We start from the raw sequence: 24,698 nt of genomic DNA, 5'->3' as shown, positions 1-24,698 counted from the left end.
TAGTATCATGTTATCTGCAAAAAGTGACAGCTTTATTTCTTCTTTTCTGATTTGGATTCCTTTTATTTCTATTTCTTCTCTGATTGCCGTGGCTAAAACTTCCAGAACTATGTTGAATAAGGGTGGTGAGAGTGGGCCACCTTGTCTTTTTCTTGATCTTGGTGGAAATGGTTTCAGTTTTTCACCATTGAGGATGATGTTGGCTGTGGGTTTGTCATATATGTCCTTTACTATGTTGAGGTAAGTTCCCTCTTTGCCTACTTTCTGGAGGATTTTTATCATAAATCATTGTTGAATTTTGTCAAAAGCTTTTCCCGCATCTATTGAGATGATCGTATGGTTTATCCTTCAGTTTGTTAATACGGTGTATCACATTGATTGATTTGCGTATATTGAAGAATCCTTGCATTCCTGGGATAAACCCCACTTGATCATGGCGTATGATCCTTTTAATGTGCTGTTGGATTCTATTTGCTAGTATTTTGTTGAGGATTTTTGCATCTATGTTCATCAGTGATATTGGCCTGTAGTTTTCTTTCGTTGTGACATCTTTGTCTGGTTTTGGTATCAGGGTGATGGTTGCCTCGTAGAATGAGTTTGGGAGTGTTCCTCTCTCTGCTATATTTTGGAAGAGTTTGAGAAGGATGGGTGTTAGCTCTTCTCTACATGTTTGATAGTGGTAAATAATTTTTAAGTTGTCTTTCCCTTTTCAGGTCACCACCATGAATGTGGGAATTTGGGGTCATGGCTCTTGAGTTAGGGATCAGGCCTGGGATCTCTGAAGCTCAGCTAAATATGAGAATGTCACTGCGAGCTCCTGTCAGTTTTGAGCCAGCTGCCACGAGCCAGGAAATGTATAATATTTCCACAGCCAGGGCTCACCCAGAGAGTGTGAGTCAACAAGGCATAGGTCAGAGCCACAATCCGGAAGGAGGAGGGTAGAGGTATATTAAAAAAAAAAAAAAAAAAGACAGGCTGATGATCTGACCAGAAGGGTAGGGCAAATCTTGATACTGAGGAAGATTCTTACCTTAGTAATAAACCTATTTTGTGCTTCCTAAGGAGGTAAAGCTTGGAGAGGTGTTCTCCTGCCATGGATCCAGAAGCCTGAGTTTAGCTAGTCAAGAACCTACAAGGAAGCAGTCACACCTGGAAACGTGTGGGTGGAATTAAGGGCTGATGCAGACACTTTGCATGAGGAATTGGCTGTGTTTTGCTCTCAGTTGTTTAAGATAGAAGAAAGCCAGAATGCTTTCACCGTGTATCAGCTACCTAATTTTTTATGATCACCTTTTTCCAATCAGAAGAAGTTTCACAACTGCTCTACCACTTTTAAGTTTTTTGTCTGCTGATGAATGTATTCCATTTTGCATACAGTTGGTTTTTTACTGCCGTGAATAGTTCCATAGCCTGGTTGCTAAAAGAGACTGACTAGTGGAACAAATTGCTTTCCAAGGTATGGTATCCATTTCCTCCTCCTGAATTTGTCTAAAGACAAAGTCTTTTGCCCTGGTTTCTTTGCACTGTCAAACCAAGTATTTGACCCAGGAGGAGAAATGGAGAGTGGAAGGATGGAGGGTGGTCTTGGGCTAGTGTCTGTTTGTGACTTTATGAAGTGCTGTGTTGGGTCCCCTGTTGTTGAACGTCTGCCTCAGTTCTACAACAGGAATCAGACCATGCCAGGCACTATGCTAAACAGTATAAATAATCCTCCCAACAACCCTAAAGTTGGCTAGGTTTTTTTGTTTGTTTGTTTGTTTTTGGCTGTGCCATGCGGCATACAGGATCTTCGTTTCCCGACCAGGGATTGCACCTGTGCCCGCTGCAATGGAAGCATGGAGTCTTAACCACTGGACCACCAAGGAAGTCCCCTAAAGTTGGCTGTTTATCCATGAGGAAACTAAAGGTCAAAGAAATGAACTAACCTTACCAGTGTCACAACACTAGTCAGTGAAGAAAATGGGATTTGATCCCATGTGTTTCATCCTATATTTAAGCAGAGGATTTCGTCCTCAGCTGTGGTTTCTCATGGTACAACCTCTCTCGTCCCCTCTCCCCTCCATGAGGAAATCTGGTTCAGGGATAGGAGTTGACACTAACTTAATCCATTGGAGACTGATTAACGACCCCAGAATGCCATTTCACAGAGGGAGATATGCCTTGTCAATAAATAGAATATCCTGACCAGGGCCCCTCCTGTGGGTCAGAGTGCTTAGTGAGAATTGGATAACCTCAAGGCATCTCATATCCAGACTGTAAGGCCTGAAGGATTAAACACAAGCTGTAGCCCTGGGATGGCTAGATGTCTGCCAAATATAGTCTACCCTGAACAGTGCAAGATAAATGTTGATGAAGCTTCTTTCCAAAGCCATCATTTTCTGGACTCCTGGCAACTCAGGGCAGATGACTTCTCTTTTATTTGTATTATCTTTGCTTGTTACATTGCCAGACTTACTGTTATCTCTTAGATCACTTAGCCTGAGGTGATTTTAGCTGTCATCATAACTTTCTGAGCAGTGGGTAGAAACCATTAGAACTTACAAACCATTATTCAGGGTGGGTTACTTTTGTAATCCCAAACCTAATTCTTTGGGTGTTGATTTATGATGAGATTTTTGTCTCAGTTCTGAAGAAGTCATCTCAGAGTTTGCAATCTTTATTCTCTCAAGCTTGGGAGTTTTTAGAATCTCCCCTACTTGAAGATTTTAATAGATAAGATCAAAACCAGCTACATTGCTAAAATCCACCACCCATAGCAGTCATTCATTTATTTACATTTTATATTTAACAACAAATAGGCAGGCTGTGCAAGTGTTTTATGTACCTTTCTGGATGTGTGACATTTTCACATAAAACGCCCAAATGAAGAGGAAGAATATCTCTTTAGACCCTACCTGTCCCAGTCTCACAAAGATAATGGATGGAAAGACTTCAGGAGAAATGAACATTTGATTCTTTCTTCAGGCCGTTATAGTCTTTCTCCCTGCCTGCTCTGAAAGGAATGGGTTCATCCTACTCCTGGGAGTAGGTTTCTCGTTGCATCAAAAAGCTTTGTAAAGAGCCAGCTATACCTAGACAGCCCTGAAATTCTCAGTAACAGGTTTTCAATTAGGAATATTTGCTCTAAGGCTAAGGAGGTTCATCATTTAGTGGTGGGATATGGTATAGTGGCATAAGCCATGGGGGACTCTGGGGTCTCTTTCTAAATTGGCCACTTTTAGCCTTGTGCAGCTTACCTAGTTTGTGAATTGCCTGTGAAAGTGAAATGAGATAATGTGTTTGAAAGTGTTCTGAAAACTAAAAACTGCTATATACAACTGTAAGTTGTTACTTCCAAGCAAAGCAGCAAGCAGTCAGTGAAAAAGGAATCAGTTGAAAGCAAATGGTGCATATACCTTTTCAAGCACCAAACATGAAGTGCTGTTGTTTATTGAGCATTTACCATGTGCCAGGCATGGTATAAATGTTTTACTTCTATTAACTAATCTAATCTTTACAGTACCCTAATAAGGTAGATATTATTGTCCCCATTTTACAGATGAGAAACACTGAAGCACAGAAAAGTTAAGCATCCTGCCCAAAGTAATATACCTAGGAAATATACCCAGGTAATACATTTAATAAGTGATGAGATGAAGCTGGAATGCAAATCCAGGCAGCCTGGCTCCAGAGCCCAGACTTCACTGCTGGCAGCATAATCCTTAGTAACTGAATTGGTAGCAGGTACAGGACATTTGTAATGCATGTCTCAAAAGGTTAAATGTTATGTAAGTCTTGAAAGGTTAAAATTGTGATGAGTTGGGCTTCCCCGGTGGCGCAGTGGTTGAGAATCCGCCTGCCGATGCAGGGGACACGGGTTCGTGCCCCGGTCCGGGAAGATCCCACGTGCCGCGGAGCGGCTGGGCCCGTGAGCCATGGCCGCTGAGCCTGCGCGTCCGGAGCCTGCGCTCCGCAATGGGAGAGGCCACAACAGTGAGAGGCCCGCGTACCAAAAAAAAATAAATAAATAAAATTGTGATGAGTAAAGACACTAAGAAAAATGAATATCCTTGAAGGATTTGGATTTGACTCCCTTCCAATGCCAGTCTTCATAGTTTTGAGTCCTACCTTACTTATATAGCGTGCATAGCCCTTAAACATGCATGTAAAGTCATCCCTTAAACACCTACATGATCAGCAAAATGGTGGTAGTGGTATTGGTTGATTCTTTAAGATCCAGTAAGGTTGAAAATGGTCAAATGAGAGAGTATAGAGGAAAAGCCTTTTAAAGTAGAATGTCAGAAAATTATTTTATGCTGAAATCTATAATAATAATCAGGAATCAGTTAACATATTTCTAATGATTTTCTTTTTAAAAATTCACCTGCTGGGCTTCCCTGGTGGTGCAGTGGTTGAGAGTCCGCCTGCCGATGCAGGGGATACGGGTTCGTGCCCTGGTTCGGGAAGATCCCACATGCCGCGGAGCGGCTGGGCCCGTGAGCCATGGCCGCTGAGCCTGCGCGTCCGGAGCCTGTGCTCCGCAACGGGAGAAGCCACAACAGTGAGAGGCCCGAGTAGCGCAAACAAAAAAAAAAAAAAAAAAAATTCACCTGCTAATGGTGATTGGATCTGATTCTTTTCCTTTTTTTTTTTTTTTGTAAAAAAAACTATCAACCGTATTTTAAACTTAAGATTGATTCATAAACATGTTAAGATTGAAATATAAATATGTAACATAAAAATATATTCTTAAATATTTAAATCTATAAATTTTGATGTATATGTGTCAAGGATATGTGTCATAGTTTATTTAACCATTCACTATTATTGGATATTTAAGATTCCTCCAGTTTTTAAATGATAATAAATAAATAACATCACAGTGAATTTCTTGGGCATATCTTAAGAGGGATAAATACCCAGAAGTAGAATTATTGACTCAAAAAGCACAAACATTTTAAAGCTTTTGATATATCTTGCCAAATTGCTTTTTTAAAAGGATGAATTAATGTTTACTTGCAACAGAAGTCTACAAAGGAGCTTTTTTTTTTTTTGCATGTTGGATGTTTTCATTTTAAAATATTTGCCAGTTTGTTTATGGTTTGCCATTGTTTCCATTTAACAGCTCTTCATATATGTTTAATGTTATGTCTTTTTTTCTATAAATGGAACATACTTTGCATGTTTATTGATTAGGTTTTCATACTGATTTCTTATCAAGTTTTGCTAGTCCTTTGATTCAAATTTGTGGCAGAAATGTGCAATTACATAGCTTGTATTTATTTTGATTACATTCTCATAACTTTCTTTATAATTTAGTATATTGCCTCTAAGTTTAGGATGTCATTCCCCACCTATGTAACCATTGGAAAAAAAATTAAGTAGAACTACTACGTACTAACATAAAATGATGTTCTCTTTTTTAAGAGAAAAAAAGTAGTATCCTGCAAAGCAATGTTTAGTTATGATCATATCTCTCTCTCTCTGCCCCCCTACACACACAAACACACACACACAAACATTTATTTATTTACTAATTGATTTTGATTGTCTTCTTTGTGGCAGAGATATAGCATTGAACAAAACAGAAAAAATCTGAGCTCTTATGGAACTTGGTTTATTGGAGAGGCCAAAAATTTTAAAAAACCCTTCATGGGATTTCCCTGGTGGTCCAGTGGCTAAGACTCCAAGCTCCCAATGCAGGGGGCCCAGATTCAATCCCTGGTCAGGGAACTAGATCCTACATGCATGCTGCAACTCAGAGTCTGCAGGCCGCAACTAAGAAGTCTGCATGCCGCAACAATAAATAAATAAATAAATAAACAAACAAACAAACAAACCCATCAAAGGATAAATATAATGTCAGGTAGTGCTAGGTGCTATTAACAGACGTAGAGCCTAGTAAGAGATGGAGAGTGACTGAGGCTCCTTTAGATTCAGTGGTCAGAGATCTTTCTAAAGTGGCATTAGATCAGAAAGTATTGGATGAAGTAACTAGTATAATATTTTATACAAGCATATGGATAGAAAACTACCAAAGTTCTGTAGTCCCCTTCTTAGTGAATATTACCAGTGGCTCTTTTGTCAGCCAGACAAAACCAGCAAAGCATCCTATCCTAGACTTCTCCCTTACTCCCCATACCTAGTTAATCATCACACTTTTGCCACCTATATACTTATAAATTTCTTTTCTACTTGCCACTGTCTTCTCTTAGGCCCTTGTCACTTTTTGTTCTTTTTCACTGTTTGAAAAGATATCTTAGTTCAATTTTTTGTAATAAATAATGCACAATTAAATTATATAATGCATGAGAGCTAACTTGGTGGGCCATGGGCCAAATGGGGACAATGTGAGCATGAAAATAAATGTTGATATTAATGGTGATCAGATAGAAATCCATGAGTTCACACTGATATAAATAAAAGATTTTTTTTTAATGAGAAAGGAGAAAAGGTCTTTCTTATAGTAGAATTGCAGCTGATAAATGTGGAAAGAATGATGGAATTAGAAAAATCACAATTAGGTAGCCACCATAACAAAAACTGATTCGGCCAAGAATCGTCAATGGCTGCTAAAACTGGGTGAAACTATCATGATAAATGGGTTATGTACACAGTTTCAAAGTACCAGACTACACAAGATACTTAGTAATTACAAAGGGAAAAACAGAACTGTATAGTGGAGAATCCTGTCAGACACCGCATTAACCGTGAAGGGAACATCACCAGTAATAGGACACATGGACATCACGTGCCTCCATATGATGCACTGAGGACAGAACAGTACTTCTCTGGTATTTTTGCCAAAAATGCATAATCTAGATCTAAATATCAGGAAACAACAGAGGTTACCAAATTCAGGGGCATTCTTTAAAATAATTGTCCTGTACTCTTTAAAAATATCAAGGTCATGAAAGAAGAAAGACTGAGAAAAAACTTTGGACTACAGAATACTAAGGTGGCATGATAACTAGATTCATTTGTAATCCTGAATTGTATCCTGGACCAGAAAACAATTTTTTCCTTTTGATATTAGTTGGACAGTTGATGAAATTTGAGTGTCTGTAGATTATAGTACTGTAAAAATGTTAATTCCTGATTTTGATAACTGTATTGTGGATATAGAAGTAAATGTCCTGTCTTTTAAGAAATACACACTGAAGTGTTTAGGGGTAAAGGGATATCATGTCCAAAGACAATTGCAACTAGAGCCTCTTCTAGATGCTTTTTTATGGATGGAGGTCACATGACAATCTACCAGTTGTCTGACAGGGTATCCATAATAACCACTTACTGGTTTTTTTGAAACGCCTGGATTTGTTCATTCAGTAGCCGCCACTGAGTGCCAGTGTATCAAACACAGTACTAGGCACAGGATGAGGCAAAAATAGTTGAAATGTGTCCTTGGGGAATTGACAGCCTACAGGAGAAAAGCCAGAGAGAGAGAGAGAATGAATGAGAATGATAAAGCAAATGTAGTAAATATTAACATTTGAGGAATGTAGGCAATGGGAATTCATTTATTATTTTTGCAACCTTTTAGGATCTATGAAATTATTTCAAAATAAAAAGGTAAAAAAAGCACTGTATAAACGATTGGAAGGATAAAAAAGAAACTAAATGACAGTAAAAGAAGATTTCAATAGACTAGAGTTTTATAGACAACTTACAAAAATTGTACCTATATTAGGCCACAAAGGAAAATCACAACAAATTCCACAAAGCACAGAAATGTACATGCCACGCTCAGACTACAAGCACTAAAACAAGTAAAAATACAAAGTTTAAATTTAAAAATCCAAACTATGTAGACAATCTCAACTCCCTCTAAACCATAACTGAATCAAAGGAGAAATACTATACTTCCAAACTATTTAGGATACAATAGTAGTGAATAAAACCTATGGGATGGGGCCTAAACTATAGGCAAGGGAAAATCTGCAGTCTAAAAACTATTATTATTCATCAAGAAAGAATAAAACTAAACAAATCATATACTGTTCTAGAAGTCAGGGTAAAAATATCAAAAATACTAGAAGCCCACGAGGGAGACTGTGGTGCCCTCCCTCACAGTGGTCCGTCAGCCAATTTATGAAGCAGTTTAGGGAGCATTTTCAGTGAGCCAGGATCAGGGGCTGGATCGGAGAGACAAATAGTATCCCTTTGTGGAACTTTCAGGGTGTGTGTGTGTGTGTGTATGTGTACGAGAGGGGAAATATCAGATATTAAATTATAAATTCAAACATTCAATTAAGGTTATGAAGGAGAAGTACAAACTTCTCTTCAGTTTTGTCATTGCCTCCCGCCTGTCGTTCTCCGACCCTCCCGCTCCCTCTTTTCCCATGTCTCTCTCCCTATCTTCTTGTTTTTCTCTTTTCTCCTCTTGCTTTCTTTCTCTCCCTTTCTCCCAGTTCCTTGAAGACACTATGTTTTGATTATTTTTGTCTCATCCTGAGCCTAGCGCTCTGCTTGATACTTTGGCACTCAGTGGTGGCCACTGAATAAATGAATCGAGGAATGAATGAATGAATCCTGGAAGCTATCATTGAGTGGACACTCTGCCAGACAACCTGTAGGTTATCATTTGAGTTACACTATTTATAAAAAACAACCTAGAAAAGAACCTAGGAAATATATAATATAGGGAGATTACAAAATAACCACAGAATACAGCTTAGACAAGCTAGTAGACTATTTAAGCAGTATAAAGTTAACTGAAATTCTATGAAGGGTAGTTTGTGTAAGGGAAAATCATGCCTGACTCACCTTTAGAATGCCTGAGTGAGATATTTCAGTATGCGTACTTGGGGAAATCAGTAGATGCAGTTTATTTTGATTTTTCACAAACTTTTGATAAAGGTTCACATCTAGGATATACATTGGGGTGGGGATGTGAAATGTCAAAGGAAAGGGCTGAGGTGTATAAGAGAAGAAGGAGTAAGAAAAGAAGTAATGGTAAGAACTAAATTAGGGATGGGATGCCTTGCACGGTAAGGACTTGGGATTTTATTGTGTTGCCTTTGGAGGGTTTCGAGAATGTCATCTGATTTATAGCTATAAAGGATCTGGTTGCTGTGGGAATAATAATAATAGCAGTAATAGTGCTAAGTGTTTAATCTAGAATAAATGTTGAAGGTAGAGGGAACAGAAATTTACTGGTGATTTGCTGTGTGGTGTGAGACAGAGTCAAGGGTGACTTAAAAGTTTTTGGCTTGAGCCACTGAATGAATACATTCCTACTTCTCTCCCTGCCTTATTGTCTGTCACGGGAGGGGGTATTTAATGGAGGTTATATTTGTAGGGCAGGAAGATTCCTTAGGAGGTTATTGCAGTCATTCTGGAAAGATAAAAGGGTCCTGAACCTGGGCAGAAGCTATAAGTATGGAGAAGTATTTAGAGGGCACGGACTTGAGACATTTAGGAAGTAAAAATAACTACTTAGGAAAACAGTTTTGGGTATTTTAATAAAATTGAAGATAATAATGAAGTCGTTTTTCCCAGTAACTCCACCTATTGATATGTACCCTCGGACAGGGGTTGTCTGAGGCCTGTTTTTATATAGCCCCAGAACTAAGAATATTTCTTTTATTAATACATTTTTGAAGGATTTAAAAATGGGGTGCGTGGGTTGGATATGTAACAAAGACCATTTATGGCTCTCAAGTCCTAAAATATTTACTGTCTGTCCCTAACAGTATACGTTTGCCAAGCCATGGTGTAGATCAGTGGTTTTCAAAGTGTCAGTCCTAGAGCAGCAGCAGCATCTGGGAACTTGTTAGAAATGCGGATTCTCAGGCCTCAACAGAGACTTGCTGAATCAGAAACCCTGGGAGGGGGCCCAGCATTGTGTTTTAACAAGCTTTCCAGGTGATTCTAATGCATGTTAGTTTCTGAGAATCACTGCTCTAGAGAAATTTTTGTACTTGGTGAGGAATAACAGCATTGTGCATAAGAGCTTCACACTGGAAACAGCAGAAATGGCAATCAACAGAAGAGATAAGTAAGTTGTGACAATTAATACAAGGAGAATATTCCATAGCATAGAGTGTAAAGGCGCAGACTGCTTGTGTTTGAATCCCAGCTCCACCAGAGTAGTAGTTGTGTGACCTTGGGCAAGTTAACTCGACCTCTCTAAGCCTTAGTTTCCTCCTGTGTAAAATTAGCATAAAAATCCTAACTACTTTATAGGGTTATTGTGAGGATTAAACAAAACAGAAGAGTGGCTGGCACATAAGCATTAGATTTGAAGGGCAGTTTTCATGTAATGTATTATGATACTTTAAGGAAAAACATGTCAAGTTCATTCATAAGAGTGATAGTCTGCCCATATATTTTACATATAACAAAATGTGATTAAGCAGCATAAGTTAAAAGTAGTGTAGATTTTGGAGGTTCAAATGCCCCGTAAACCTCAGTTTTCACACGAGAAAAATACTTTAAAGTTACTCTAAAAGAATTGTTAAGAAAACTGGTGAAATGTATATGCCTTAGTTTTGTTTCTTCTATGGGCATTTCCTTTCCTAATTGCCTTTTATTCCTTTCACCATTTCCTCAGCCCTTCCTTCCAAAATTCCTCAGCTGTCTTGATAGTCACTGAGAAACAATGGCAGAACTAAGGTGCAAAGTGGCTTCCTTGACTGTAAGATGTGGCTTTTTCCATGAATCAAGGTCATGAGAGTCAGTGTCTAGTGTTTTCCCAGCTATGCCCCTTCAGCCAATCTGGGCCTAGATGTAGGACAGGTCTGTAATCATGATATCTCCTGGGATTTCAGCTTTTAGCTGCTTTAGCATGTAAAATGCTTAGTATGTATTTAGCAACGCCTAACGCTAAACAGCATACAAAGAAATTGAACTGTTTTTTCTCTCTGTGGAGGCCACGTCCTATTTTTTCTACATCCCAGTACTTAGCACCCAGTAGGCCCCATAATATAGCGTTGAACGATTTTGAACTTCTCAGTGGAGCTTAAAAACCTCCATTTCCTAGGCTGAGTTTAGCGTGCAAGCAGCTGAAACCACTGGCTGCATTTTTACTCTCCTCTAGAGCAGCAACCTGCAGACACCTAGTTCAGAGAGAAAAAAAAAATCCCTAAAATACCCTTCCTCTTAATTAACATAAAAGGACCAGAAAAATCAGTCCCCAAAAGACAGCGCAGAAGGCACAGCGCTGCAGCGACCCGGCTCCTGTTCGGGTGCGTTCTCGAAGGGCGAAGAGGCCGGATCCTTGGGGCAGGAGAAAGGCAGCCTCCTTGTGACGTCAAATCAGCGGACTCTCGCCCCGGCTTCACGCCGGTTCCGGTTCCCGGCTTTCCGGGCGCGAGTACGTGAGCGCGGCGGCGTTCTGCGCGTGCTCCGCAGAGGGACGCGAGAAGGTTGGGTCCAGCTCGCGGAGGAAATGCGTGATTGGCTGAAGCCGTGCTGGGGGGTCCCCCAGCCCTTTCGGCAGGGGTAAAACAATAAGAGGGGGCGGTGGCAAAGGGGGCGGGACGTCCGTGTTCCTTGTCGTTCGCCGCAGTGCCTGGTGCCTGGGAAGAGGTGGTTGTGAGGGGAACAAGCTCGTGGCTCTCCGGTTTCCGAGGTTTGAGGTTTGTCGGAGGAGGGAGAGGGCGGTGAGCGAGAAGAATCCGTTGCAGCCGGTCCTCGGCGACTTTCCCGCTGACCTCCGCGCGACGTACCCGCCGCCGCTGTTGGTTGGAGGTGTGTATGGGGGCCGGGAAGGGCGGTCGGTGTGGTGGTCGGAAGGGGACATTCCCGTCGCGCGTCGCGGTTGGAGGCAACCGTCCAGTACATGCGCTCCGGTGTCGGAGGTGTAGCTGCAGAGAGAGACATTGTTCTTGCCGGCTGCCTACGCTGCTGTGTGTGCGAGAGAGAAGCCGAGCCTTTTCCTCAGGTGAGGGATGGGAGGCCGCGTGGGGAGGGAGGTGACTGGTGCGCGTTGTGCGGACGGAGGGCTCCGGGGGCACAGGTGGGGCCGGGGTTGGTTGGGGATGAGGTGGCGAGCTAGGAAAGGGGACGCAGTTGCTCCCAAAGGCGCGCCGATGGAGGCTTCGGACGGGACGTTGGGGAATGGGCTTTCCCGAGAGGATGTTTCGGGTGCGGAGCCCACCAGCCTCGTCCCAGACCCTTGCGGCTCTTATTCCCGGTTCCCTGGCAGTGGGGAGGCCGCCGCCGCCCCGCCCGTGGGGGAGGGGAAAAGAGGCTGTGTCGGCGGAGGCAGAAGCGACGCAGATGCGAAAGTAGCGGCCTCCGGGCACCATTTCGGTGCACGGAAACAGAATCCGGGTCTGAAGGCAGCCTTCGCTTTGCTTACCTAGTACCTGGTGTTCTGCGGTCCCTGACCCCCCCCGCGGGTTTATCCCGAAGGAGCTGGGAAACCCGGGCTGTATATAACGTACACCTTCTCCGTGCTCTTTTTATGTAGGCGATCTCTTGCTAACCCAGGAGTAGAAGAGATGTTTGAGTGCTTTGGGGAGTGGGTTTCTTCCTCTTCCCCCATGTCTTCTTGGGGAGGGTGGGAAGGATAGTCAAGGGGAGGAACGTAGCGTCCGTAGATTGTGTTAATATTGTTAGTTGAATCTGATCGAATTTTACCTGCCTCTCTAAAGGCAGATTTCTTAAGATGGCCCTGTGCCGCTTTGGGGCGAGTATAGATATGCATCTACAATTTTCCGCATAGATCAATTTTTTCCCTCCAATGTGTGCCTACTTTCTTAACAGATTTTTTTTTTTTTGGAGGGGCAGTACCTTTGCTCTCTTAAAAATCAAGCACAAACAAAACCCCACAGAACCCACGTGCACCGAAGCTGGAATAATAGCAAAGTTGTTCCCTTTTTTCCCCCGTATGATTGTTGTGATAATAACTTGGGTTAAAATACTGGTCTTAACACCTCGTGCTAGTCTTCCAAATGTTAGCATTGCATGTACTTGGATCTGTGAATTAACTGCAGTTAGGGGAGCCCCGTATGCTACAGGGGAAGAAGATGGGAATTCCTTGTCCAACTCCATATTTGGCAGTTAATATAGCCTTAGGCATGTGAACAGTTTCTAAACAGTTGACCCTATTAGTATCCAGTGGTCCTTTTGATGTCCAGAATTCCTGGTCTCAAAAAATAGACGGTATGATTAGTTTCAAATTCTTAGTACTGAATTATGCGTTGTTTCTTTGATGATATTATCTTCCCATTTTCTTAAATATTTAGGTTTATTCATGTGTATCCTTGTGTTATGATTTAATCACTAGAGGCTGTTTAATTCTGAAAGGTTGTCCACGAATTGTAGCGAGGATAAGGACCTCAAATGGATTGTTTACTATTTAAGAGCTGTTATGGTTCAGGTTGCTGAATATTCAGAGGTTGACATGTTTGTCAGTGATGAACAAGTAGCAAGTGGAAAGAACCAGAATGCTTGTGGGGTGGATGGGGATCAAAAATGGAAGGAGAAGAAAATAAGTCTTTAATAATTTGATAGTTGTATTGAGTGAGTGTTTAGTTAGCAGGTGAGCAGTTGAGTTGTTAGCACACAGCTCTTGAGTTTGAATAGGATTGGCACTCTTGGTAGTAGGATATATTATCCATATTTCATTTATGAGATCAAAAATGAAAATCTCCGTATCAGTTACTGAAAATCTATGAATACCAATAGTGTCTTTAGGTTAACAGTTTCCTTGTCCTGAAGAATTATTGCTGTTTGCCTGTTATCAGGATTTTCTAGGTTGTTTTAAATAAGACTTTTTCCCACGTATTTTATACTGAGTGCGTATGGAGGTGAGGAATGACTTCAAGGCTGGTTTTGATAGTTACAAATTAGGTGGTTTTTGAATTTAAATTCAGTAGAATTTAATTGACAAACTTAACTCTCCACTGGGAAACATTTAAGGGCTGACAGAACAAACAAGTTCTATCTCCCAGAACTCTGGACTGGCTTCAGAAACAATAGAATCAGTTTCTTGACTGCTGTTTCTCAGCTTATTTTTAACTTAATTTCTAGATATTTTACCCTATGTTGATACACTATTGTAGTATGCTAGGATGACTGTTGGATTTCCTGTTATGTTACTGTTTTCTGCATTTTGGCTCCTCCCTTCAGTATCAAATAAGCTAATAGTTAGACTTTAAATTTTTTTATATTCTTGCATCCTTGATGGTTCTTCATAAGCGGTGGTTCTTAAGCAGGTGTAATGAAAATATCACTAAAGGGAGGAGACCTGATTTCAAATCCTCTCTCTCACTATAACTGAGGGACCTTGAACTCGTTTCCTTAGGCTCTCAAAACATCATGGTTTCCTTTTCTGTAAATGAAGCTAATATCCTATCTATTTCAAGGAGGTAAAGGAATGTTTAGTTACTTGTTAAACCTTAAAGCATAATATAAATACACGCTTTAATTTTCGTGGAGCGGCATTTCCATTTCTTTAATGCTTGATCACTTTTAATAGCTTCTGAACTTCAAAACTTGCCTCCTTACCTTTGGGGCCTGAGGAGAGAAAAAGCTTAATCCACAGCTACCTTTTAATTCTGTGACTGGTGCTTAGATCTTGTTTGTGATGCTTTCATTCTGTGGTGTGCCACAACAAATTGAAGGTTGCTGTTCTAGATAGATATGCATTGCTCTTTTTAAAAAAATTAATTTATTTATTTTTGGCTGCATTGGGTCTTCGTTGCTGCACGCGGGCTTTCTCTAGTTGTGGTGAGCGGGGGCTACTCTTCGTTGTGGTGCGCGGCTTCTCCTTGCGGTGGCTTCTCTTGCTGCAGAGCACGGGCTCTAGGTGCACGGACTTAGTTGTTCAGTTGCTCCGTGGCATGTGGGATCTTCCCAGACCAGGGCTCGAACCCGTGTCCCCTGCATTGGCAGGCGGATTCTTTTTTGTTTGTTTGTTTTTGTTTTTGGCTGCACCCCATGGCATGTGGGATCTTAGTTCCCCAACCAGGGATTTAACCCACGCCTCCTGCATTGGAAGGCAGAGTCTTAACCACTGGACCACCGGGGAAGTCCCAGTAGGTGGATTCTTAACCACTGTGCCACCAGGGAAGCCCTGCAGTGCTCTTTTGATTGGTAAAGTCATTTTAAACAAAGACCATCTGGAATTTCCAAAGGTTTCAGTTTTAATATGAGGTTAGCTGTCAAAAATGGATCTTACAGTCCATGGTTCAGTCAGAATGGGCCTGGGCCTGACTAGTGTGAAACCAGCCATGAGTGAGGGGCTCTAGAGAGAAAGGGGTAAGTATCCAATAGTAGAGACAAGTTGTCCTAGCATAGACATAGCCTTTGGTAACATAGTTTCTGGTAAGAGAGCTGCATCCTGTTACTAGGATCTTACTCTTTTTATAGAAAGCAAGATAAAGTACTACATCTAACCGTACAGTACTGAAAAATTTTTTGTACAGTTTTTTTCTGTTTTTCAAAATGTCATTTTCTTTTGGTTTCTTGATTTTTTTTTTTTAAGACAACATGGTGTCTCAACTTCTCAGCAGTTTTCATTTTGCACGTTTTTTTCCCAGTTATTAAAATAGCCACCAAATTGACATGAAATTTCATGTAAGTAATTTGCAATAAGTGAAATCCTACCCACCTCCCCCCCAGCTGCTTGAGCCAAAGGTACTGCAGTTCTCATCACTCGTTATAGATGTTGGTCAGAACATTCCAGGCTTCTTGAAGAGTGAATTTTTGATTGTGCGTTTTGATGCTTATATATAGTGGTGGTGGTTGCAGCCAGGTGTTTAGGGTTAACAGTTTAGTATAACTAGAGTTTATGATCCTATGTAGATATAGCTATTTTATTACTTAATATAGAATAGAGGTGCCATTTCAGAGATTCCTAAGATTAAAAAGAATTAATGGAATACAAAATTACTTCACTTGGATAACCTTTTTTGTATTGTAATCTGCTCTGATAATTATTTTGCAGTAGTAGATCTAAGGAATTAATTTCATTTTCTTGTTCAAGTGCATACATTGCCTTCATATTATTGAAATCATATCTTAGTTGCAAATTTTATACTGCTTTTTTTTCTATGGTTTTATAGTCTGACAATATTTTAATGATTGCATATGAACTGATGTTTCACAGTTGAGGTTCATTGTATTGTATTTTTGTTTGTAAGACCGTTACTTTTTTGTTTTTAAGACCATTAATTTAATATTAGGTTATCAGAAAAAAATAGTACTATATCAGGTAAGCATATCAAATGTTTTTTTAAATTACCTCTTGGAAACAACAAAATTCGAGAGTGCACCGTAGGATCTAGGCAGTAAGTTTTTGTTTCTCTGTGTAGCTGCTGATTTTAAATTCCAGCATGGTATCTTTATCACTGTTCCTCCCATCTCCACCTCCTCAATTTTATCTTCAATTAGTTGGTAGTATTTAAGCACACTCAGACTTTAACCATAAATTGTCACTAATGTTGTAGGCATAATGTCAGATTACTTTTTTGCTTTGCTTGTAGTGCTAAATGAATTTTCACACTTTTGACCTTTATTCTAGAGCCATTTTTTCTAACTAATAACATGTATCTGTTAGATGGTTATCAGAAAGTAAATGAAAATTTTAAAGTGTTTTTTAAAATTACAAAATACATATATAGTCTTTGTAGTATTCAGACAGTATAGTAAATAGTTTACCAGTGGTGGTGTGAATTGGTATGTAGTTTTTTTTTTTCCCGTAGACCCACAACACATATTATCTTGTATATTTCTTTTTGTATCATGCCTTTTTTCCAAAGATGGGATTTGTGGAGAATACTTTTTGTCTATTTTTATAACTTTGTGCAATTGTGCACATATTTCTTTGTAACATGTCTAAGAAGTGGGATTACTGGTTATATGTGTTCATTTTAAATTAATTTGATTAAAACTGCAAAATTACATCTCCAAAAGGTTGTAACTATATTTCCACCAACACTGTATTTGAAAGAGCCTCTTTCCCCCACCCCTTTAACAGTCCTGGATATTATCAGTCATTTTCATTTTTGTTAATATAATAGATGAAAGACTGAATAAACTGTGTTTTTTGAACTGTTGAATATTGTCAATTTCAGGGTACCTTACAAATAAGTGCTTGGTATGTGGTAGATTCTCCATAAATGTTTGTGAAATGATTAATATAAAGCATAATTGTATTGCTAAATATTTTAAATTGAGGAATAAGTTACGATCAGTAAAAACTGGTCTTTTCATGTGTTCAGTTGTATGATTTTGGATACACATACACAGTCATGAAACCACCACTGCAATCAAGATATATTTCCTTCCCTTCTGTCTCTAGCCCCTGATCTGATTTAGCCCTAGAGTTTTCATTTTTGTAGACTGACATCAGTAGAATCATACAGCATTAACTTTATCTTTAGGTAATATTTTGGAAACTCATTCATGCTGTTGCATATATCAGGTTCTTTTTATTGCCAAGTATTTGATTATTTGGATTTACCACAGTTTGTTCATTCACTTGGCTAATGGTCATTTTGTTGTTTCCAGGTTTTGAGTGTTTATTAATAAAGCTGCTGCAAACAACATACAGGTCTCTGTGTGGACATATACTTCATTTCTTTTAGATAAAGGAGTGGGATTGATGGGTAATATACATGTATGTTTAATTTTATGAGAAACTGACATACTGTTTTCCAAAGTGACTATACTATTTTTTGGTTCCTGCCAACTTTTCCCATCCTTGCAAGCACTTAGTATTTTTAGATTTTAATGTTAGCCATTAAAGGTATTTAGTGGTGTGTCATCATGGTTTTAATTTGTAATTTTGAATGATTATTGACGTTGAGCATCTTTTCATGTTTATTTGCCATCTGTATATCTTGATGTGGACTGAATATTCAGATCTTTAAATCTGGATTTCTTATTAAGTTAGGAGACGCCTGTCTTCTGGGAATAAATCCTTTATTGGATATGTATTCTACAAATACTTTCTTTCATACTGTAGCTTGCTATTTTCTTGATGACTTTGAGCAGACGTTTTACATTTGATAAAAGCCCAATTTGTCAGTTTTTAAAAATTTTTTCTTTTTGTGTCTTATCTAAAATATTTACTTAACCTAAGGTTAAGGTTTTTTTCCTGTCCTTTTTCCTAGAAGCCTAGAGTTAGGTTTTACATGTGGGTCCATGGTCCATTTCGGGGTAATTTTTGTATATGGTACAAAGTATGAGTCAAACTTCCTTTTGTTTTAACATGTAGACATCAAGTTGTTCCAAAATCATTTTGTTGAAAAGAGAATTACTTTGGTACCTTTGAAAATAAATTGACTGTATTGTGTGGCTCTACTGTAATGCTAAATTTTTTAGATTTATCTCTAAAAGTTCTTAGAATTACTTGTGCTAAAGCTGCATTACTTGTTTTTTTTTTTTTTTTTTTTTGTGATATGCGGGCCTCTCACTGTTGTGGCCTCTCCCATTGCGAAGCACAGGCTCCAGACACGCAGGCTCAGCGGCCATGGCTCACGGGCCCAGCCGCTCCGCGGCACATGGGATCTTCCCGGACCGGGGCACGAACCCGTGTCCCCTGCATCGGCAGGCGGGCTCTCAACCACTGCGCCACCAGGGAAGCCCCACATTACTTGTTTTGTTTGGACCTTTAGTTAATCTCAAAACTCTTAACTTCATATTGCAGTAGTATGTGTTCACTTAAATGACTGTGTACATGTATATACACTTACATATAAATAAGAACTAGAGTGTAGAAGACTGACTTTAAAAATATTTTGGAATTACACGATTAATGATTTAATTGTTTATTCATTAGCATTCCCCCATATGAGCTTTTTTTCCCTTTCAGTTTTATTGAGATAAAATTGACATAGCACTATATAAGTTTGTGTACAGCATGATGATTTGACATACATCGTGAAATGATTATCGCAATAAGTTTTGAACACCATCCTCTCAGATAGATACAAAATTAAAGAAATAGAAAAATTTTTGTGATGAGAACTCTTTGGATTTACTTTCTTAACAACTTTACATATATAACATACAGCAGTGTTAATTATATTTTATCATGTTGTACATTACATCTTTTGTAGGAGCTTTATTCATTAACTGTTGAAATACCTTTGTATTTTGGTAGGCTACTTAAGAGGTCTTTTTTTAATGGTCCCACCACATGAAATGCTGGATCTTAGTTTCCCAACCAGGGATCGAACCCATGCCCCCTGCAGTGGAAGTGCAGAGTCCTAATCACTGGATCACCAGGGACTTCCCTTAAGAGGTCTTTAGTATCACAGATTTGTTCAACAAATTTTTTTTAATCCTTTTATGTACAAAGTAATGGTAGATGCTGCAAAGATTATCTCTTGAGCATCTCCTGGAAGCATAACACTGCTAGGCTTATGCTCAGCATTAAGTTAAAGGAGTCTTCCAAATAGGAGAGGGGTGTGCCTGTGGACAGGCACACATATTAATTACTAGGACTAAATATGTTAATAAAAAGAGCCAAAGAAGATATATGTAGTACTGAGAGAAGAAATAATTGATCCTGCCTGAGGGACCTAGCTAAGAAAGCCAGGTAAGGTTGGGATAGGATCTTTAGTAGGTTTTTGAAAAGTGCATGAAGAAGCATTTTGTGGTTTTGAGGAGACAGTCATCTCCTAAAAACTCTTTTCTCTTTTAGCTCTGGCTTGAAATACTCACTTCCTCATTTTGTACATGTCAGATTTCTACTCCTGTTCCAATACAGGTGGTACATTCTTTGTGGTAGGGCTGTAGCATTTATCATATTAGATAATTGTGTTTAGGAATTCTATCTCCCAAGCGGCAGATCAAGTCTGACATGTTCACCTTTGTTTTTCCATGAATAGAATCTGGCATATATATAGTAGGTATTCAGTAAATCTTGAATGAATTTGTGTTGTCCCACCTATTTACCCAGCCTGTGTTGAATGAAGTAAGACAATGGCCTAGAGTAATGATGGTAAGTGGTATAATATTCTTAGAGCATAGAATTTGTTTAGAGAGTGAGAAGTGTAATGGAAGATAAATTTGAAATGTTGGTTAGGGCCTTGTATGTCTCAGACTGGATTTCAATGGAAGGCCTTATACTTAAAACTGAATGCAGGTGTTTGGATTTTACTGTATACAGTGTATGCTACACATGATACAGAAGTTTGGAAGACTTTTGAGGAAGAACTGAAAGGATCTGAATTCAGTGGGAACAGACAGGATGGGACAAATGCCAAGAAATGTTCCAGTTGTCTAGATTTTGCAGTTTGAAGCTTAAAGAGGGAAAGTCACTTAGGACTGAGCTTTCAAACAAGATGGTGGCACCATTAACAAAAATAAGGAAACTGCTTTCTCTCTATAGGGGAGGGTGCATATATTGGGTTACCTATGAGTTCATATGTGGGTATTCAGCAAGGGGTTAAAAATGTCAAATTTGAGTTCATGGCAGAGACTACATATAAATTTAGGTGTATCTGAGAGCTGAAGCCATTTGACAATCTGAAATTGCCACATTAGAAGACAAACCTTGAGAACTTCTGCATTTTGATGAGAAGGAAAGTTGCCTCATGGTAGAACTCTAGAAACAGGAGGAGGTGAGCAACAGTGATAGTGTAGACAGGTAGAAGACTGAGGTTGTTGGATTTTTGGGAATTGTAAATTTTCAGAGAATTACATTTAAGGGAGAACTTAGATTATAATATTTGAGAGGGGAGTAGAGAAGGGGAAGACTAAGATGCACAGTTAGTAATTTAGGTCAGAATATGATTTTTTTTTTAAATTTTAATTTTTGGCTGCACTGGGCCTTTGTTGCAGTGCGTGGGCATCTTGTTGCGGAGCATGGGCTCCAGGCAGGCGGGCTCAGTAGTTGCTGCAGCGCATGGGCTTATTTACTCTGCGGCATGTATGATCTTCCCGGCCCAGGGATCAAACCCATATTCCCTGCATTGGCAGGCAGATTCTTAACCACTGCTCCACCAGGGAAGTCCGCAGAATATGATTAATAAAGTGCCATGATAAAGGGCCAAAGTACTTTGAGAATTCAGGGGAAAGACAATTGTATTCTATTCAGAAACTGGGAAAGATTTTCAGGAGAACAGTATTTTAGCTGGGCCCAAATGAATGCATTTGTTGGATGTATTATTTTACTACGTTTCTGCTAAATTGTTTAATCTCTGGAATAAATACCTTCAATGGCTATTCTTGAAGTAGCTCTGTTCTGGTTATTCTTGCATTATATTGAAGCTAAATCTACCTTCCTGTAATTTCCATTCACTGTTCAACCAGTATTTAATTTATGCATATTAGAACAGAACTGTCAGTCCATTTTAGACATTACATCCATATTCATGTAGCCTGAGATTGTTTGTTTTGGGGGGAGCCCCATTATATTAGTGATTTTTAATTAAAGAACAAACAAAAACCCTAAATGTTTACCTAAAAGCTGAAGCTTTGGTCAAGGAAAGAAGAGAAAGAGGGTGATAACTTTTTTAAAGGATATCTTGAAATTGAGGAAATTTGAGCATGTTGTAGGATATGAAGCACACTGTGACTTTCTTTGCTTATCTTGGATTTGTGTTTATAGTGTTAGTTTCTTCCTCTCCTCCATTCGCCTCTCAATGGACATAAAGAGGTTCAGAAAAGATGGTGACAGTTGATAATAGAGCAGTTTCCCATGAGAGCTGGAGTAGTAGATATGCTTCAGAAATTAGTCTAGGCAAATGGAGAGGAGAAAACATTTTAAGAGACAGGAATGAGGGGCTTCCCTGGTGACACAGTGGTTAAGAATCCGCCTGCCAGTGCAGGGGACACGGGTTCGGGCCCTGGCCCAGGAAGATCCCACATGCCACGGAGCAACTAAGCGCGTGCGCCCACAACTGCTGAGCCTGAGCTCTAGAGCCCACAAGCCACAACTACTGAGCCCACGTGCTACAACTACTGAATCCTGTGCTCCGCATGAAGAGAAGCCACCACAATGAGAAGCCTGCTCACCGCAACTAGAGAAAGCCCGTGCACAGCAACAAAGACCCAACACAGCCATAAATAAATAAATAAATAAATTTATTTTTTAAAAGAGAGGAATAAAAGGATGTTGATTAAGATACACAGGAATTACGGGCAGAGTTAGTGAATGAATGACCTCTGAAGTAGTTGAAGCTCTGTAAATAGTAAGGAAAGTCAGATATAATCATGTTGGTATCTCAATGAATAAATAGAATTGATATTGCTTTTAACTGACAGGAAGAGTACATTGTACATCCCAGTTTGACAGCAGTCTCCACATATTCAAGTGTTTTGTGGGGAAGCAGGGCTTAATACGTGGAATTTCACTTTCTGTAAAAACATGTTAAATGATAATTGCTCTTATCTTTGAAGGTGCTAGAGGCCAATAGTCTCTGAAGATTCTTTTTGTACATAAGTGTCCTTAAATCTTGGCTATCTTTGTTGAACTGTATAGTCTTGTAGACTTGACCAGAGATCGCTTCTCAATTTGTGAATTAAGAAATAAGATCCTGGGCTTCCCTGGTGGCGCAGTGGTTGAGAATCCGCCTGCCGATGCAGGGGTCACGGGTTCGTGCCCTGGTCCGGGAAGATCCCACATGCCGCGGAGCAACTAAGCCCGTGAGCCATGGCCGCTAGGCCTGCGCGTCCGGAGCCTGTGCTCCGCGACGGGAGAGGCCACAGCAGTGAGAGGCCCGCATACCGCAAAAAGAAAAAAAAAAAAAAAAAAGAAATAAGATCCAAAAAGGTCATGACTTTTTCATGGCCTTAGATAGTTAAAACTTCTTACTTTCATGTTCAGAGGTGTGTGTTCCTTTCATGTTCAGAGGTGTGTGCGTGTGTATTTATATATCTGTGTATGTATATATATATACACACACACACACATATATATATAGAAGTACCCAAGTCCCAGAAATTGCTTACCTGTGACTTGAGTTCTTTGCTGTACATAAATGTCCCTAGTCCAGGGGAGAAAACTGGAAGATGGCAGTTGTTTCTGTAGAATACATAAATTAACCTGTTGTTAAAAGTAGGTAAGTCAGTGAAGTTGCTTTTTCCCCTTCTGTACTTTTACTTTCTGTTTAATGGAGTTGACTTCCATCAATCAATTATATTTTAGCCCTCTAAATTGAGTCACTAAATCAGTTAAACAAGTAACTGATCTGTAAGTTACATTTAAGTTAGTGCAGTTAACTGAAACACCATCCTCATCTTCATTTCATTTTATCATTCCCTGTGGGAGCCTCCCGTAACTTAAAAAAAGTGTACTCTGCATAGCCTCTTATGTATAGCTATTTGTTTAAGCTTTTACTAGATTAGCACTGCCTTATCTTGTTCACCATTTGAAGTTCACTTTTCAAGTTAACCTTTTTTGAATAAATAATAATTTATTGAGTAATCAAGTAAAAGTTACCTCCACTGCCTATCTCCTTTGCCTGTCTCTCTGATCTAAATTGATATCATGGCCTTATGGCCATCAACTTTAGTGACTGTATAGGTAGTGGGCAATGTGAAACCTCTCCCGAACTTTGTTACAGTAATTCTAGTGTATTTTGACCTTTCTCTGACATTGATATGTGTAATTGATACCTTTTTTTTTTTCACTTTGGTTATACGTAGGTGACAAAAATGGTAGGTGAATATGTACTTTATAAATGTGATAGGAAATTGGGGTAAATGACAGTCTCATTGTAGAAAATTTGGGAATTGGGCACAAAAAGAAGTAAACACAAGAATCCCCAAACCTAGAAACAATCCCTAATAGTATTTTTGTCATTAACCATTTGAACAAAAATTATTTTGTACATAATTATTTTATTCAGAGGGTAAGTTAGTATCTTCCCACAGCTTAAATCAGTTGTTACAGTATTTAAATGTGTAAAATTTCCACATTTTTGTTATTTTATAAAATTTTACTAGGTGAGTCTACTGTTCTTCAACCTTCCCCATCATTCAAAATAAAAATACTGTTTCTTTGCTTCATTGATTAATTTTAATTTTTTAAAAAATTTAATTTATTTATAAATTTATTTATTTTTGGCTGTGTTGGGTCTTCATTGCTGTGCGTGGGCAGGCTTTCTCTAGTTGTAGCGATCGGGGACTACTCTTCGTTGCGGTGCATGGACTTCTCATTGCGGTGGCTTCTGTTGCAGAGCACAGGCTCTTAAGTGTGCGGGCTTCAGTAGTTGCGGCACACAGGCTCAGGAGTTGCAGCTCATGGGCTCTAGAGTGCAGGCTCAGTAGTTGTAGCACACAGGCTTAGTTGCTCTGGGCCATGTGGGATCTTCCAGGGCCAGGGCTGGAACCTGTGTCCCCTTCATTGGCAGGTGGATTCTTAACCGCTGTCCCACCAGGGAAGTCCCCTGCTTCATTACTTTAAATGTAGCAAATGAGAGTTCTTTTTGTTTTTTAATAATTTATTTATTTTTGGCTGCGTTGGGTCTTCATTGCTGCGCACAGGCTTTCTCTAGTTGTGGCATGTGGACTTGTCAGTGGCTTCTCTTGTTGTGGAGCACGGGCTCTAGGCACGTGGGCTTCAGTAGTTGCCCCTCATGGGCTCTAGAGCGCAGGCTCAGTAGTTGTGGCGCACGGAATTAGTTGCTCCACGACATGTGGGATCTTCCCGGACCAGGGCTTTAACCGGTGTCCACTGCATTGGCAGGCAGATTCTTAAACTCTGTGCCACCAAGGAAGTCCTGAGAGTCCTTTTATGCATTAGAATTTGTTCATCCTTATTGGAGGTTTTTCGGTTTGGGGGAAACTAATGGCACCTGCAATGACAG

General features: G+C 39.6%; 1 protein-coding gene across 6 annotated transcripts in view; it reads left to right on the top strand.

Moving 5' to 3' along the window:
- G3BP2 (G3BP stress granule assembly factor 2) overlaps positions 1–24,698 on the top strand; it is a 78,900-nt gene that overhangs the window by 36,950 nt on the left and 17,252 nt on the right. The window contains exon 1 of one of the 6 annotated variants that reach the window (XM_067035848.1): positions 11,274–11,673. The exons of 2 other annotated variants lie outside the window; for them this stretch is intronic. Coding sequence is in view for 2 of the 4 variants with exons in the window: in XM_059066867.2 (XP_058922850.2) it covers positions 11,765–11,866 (102 nt within the window). In the remaining 2 variants the exon portion in view is untranslated. Of the gene's footprint in view, positions 1–11,273; positions 11,867–24,698 lie in introns of those variants that run through there. 3 more of the 6 variants (XM_059066870.2, XM_059066867.2, XM_059066868.2) reach the window with 3 other exon arrangements.

The sequence above is a fragment of the Kogia breviceps genome, chromosome 6, assembly GCF_026419965.1.
Source record: "Kogia breviceps isolate mKogBre1 chromosome 6, mKogBre1 haplotype 1, whole genome shotgun sequence".
Classification (NCBI taxonomy): Eukaryota; Metazoa; Chordata; class Mammalia; order Artiodactyla; family Physeteridae; genus Kogia; species Kogia breviceps.
The sequence above is the reverse complement of the archived record's forward strand: the minus strand, read 5'-3'. Positions and strand labels throughout refer to the sequence as shown.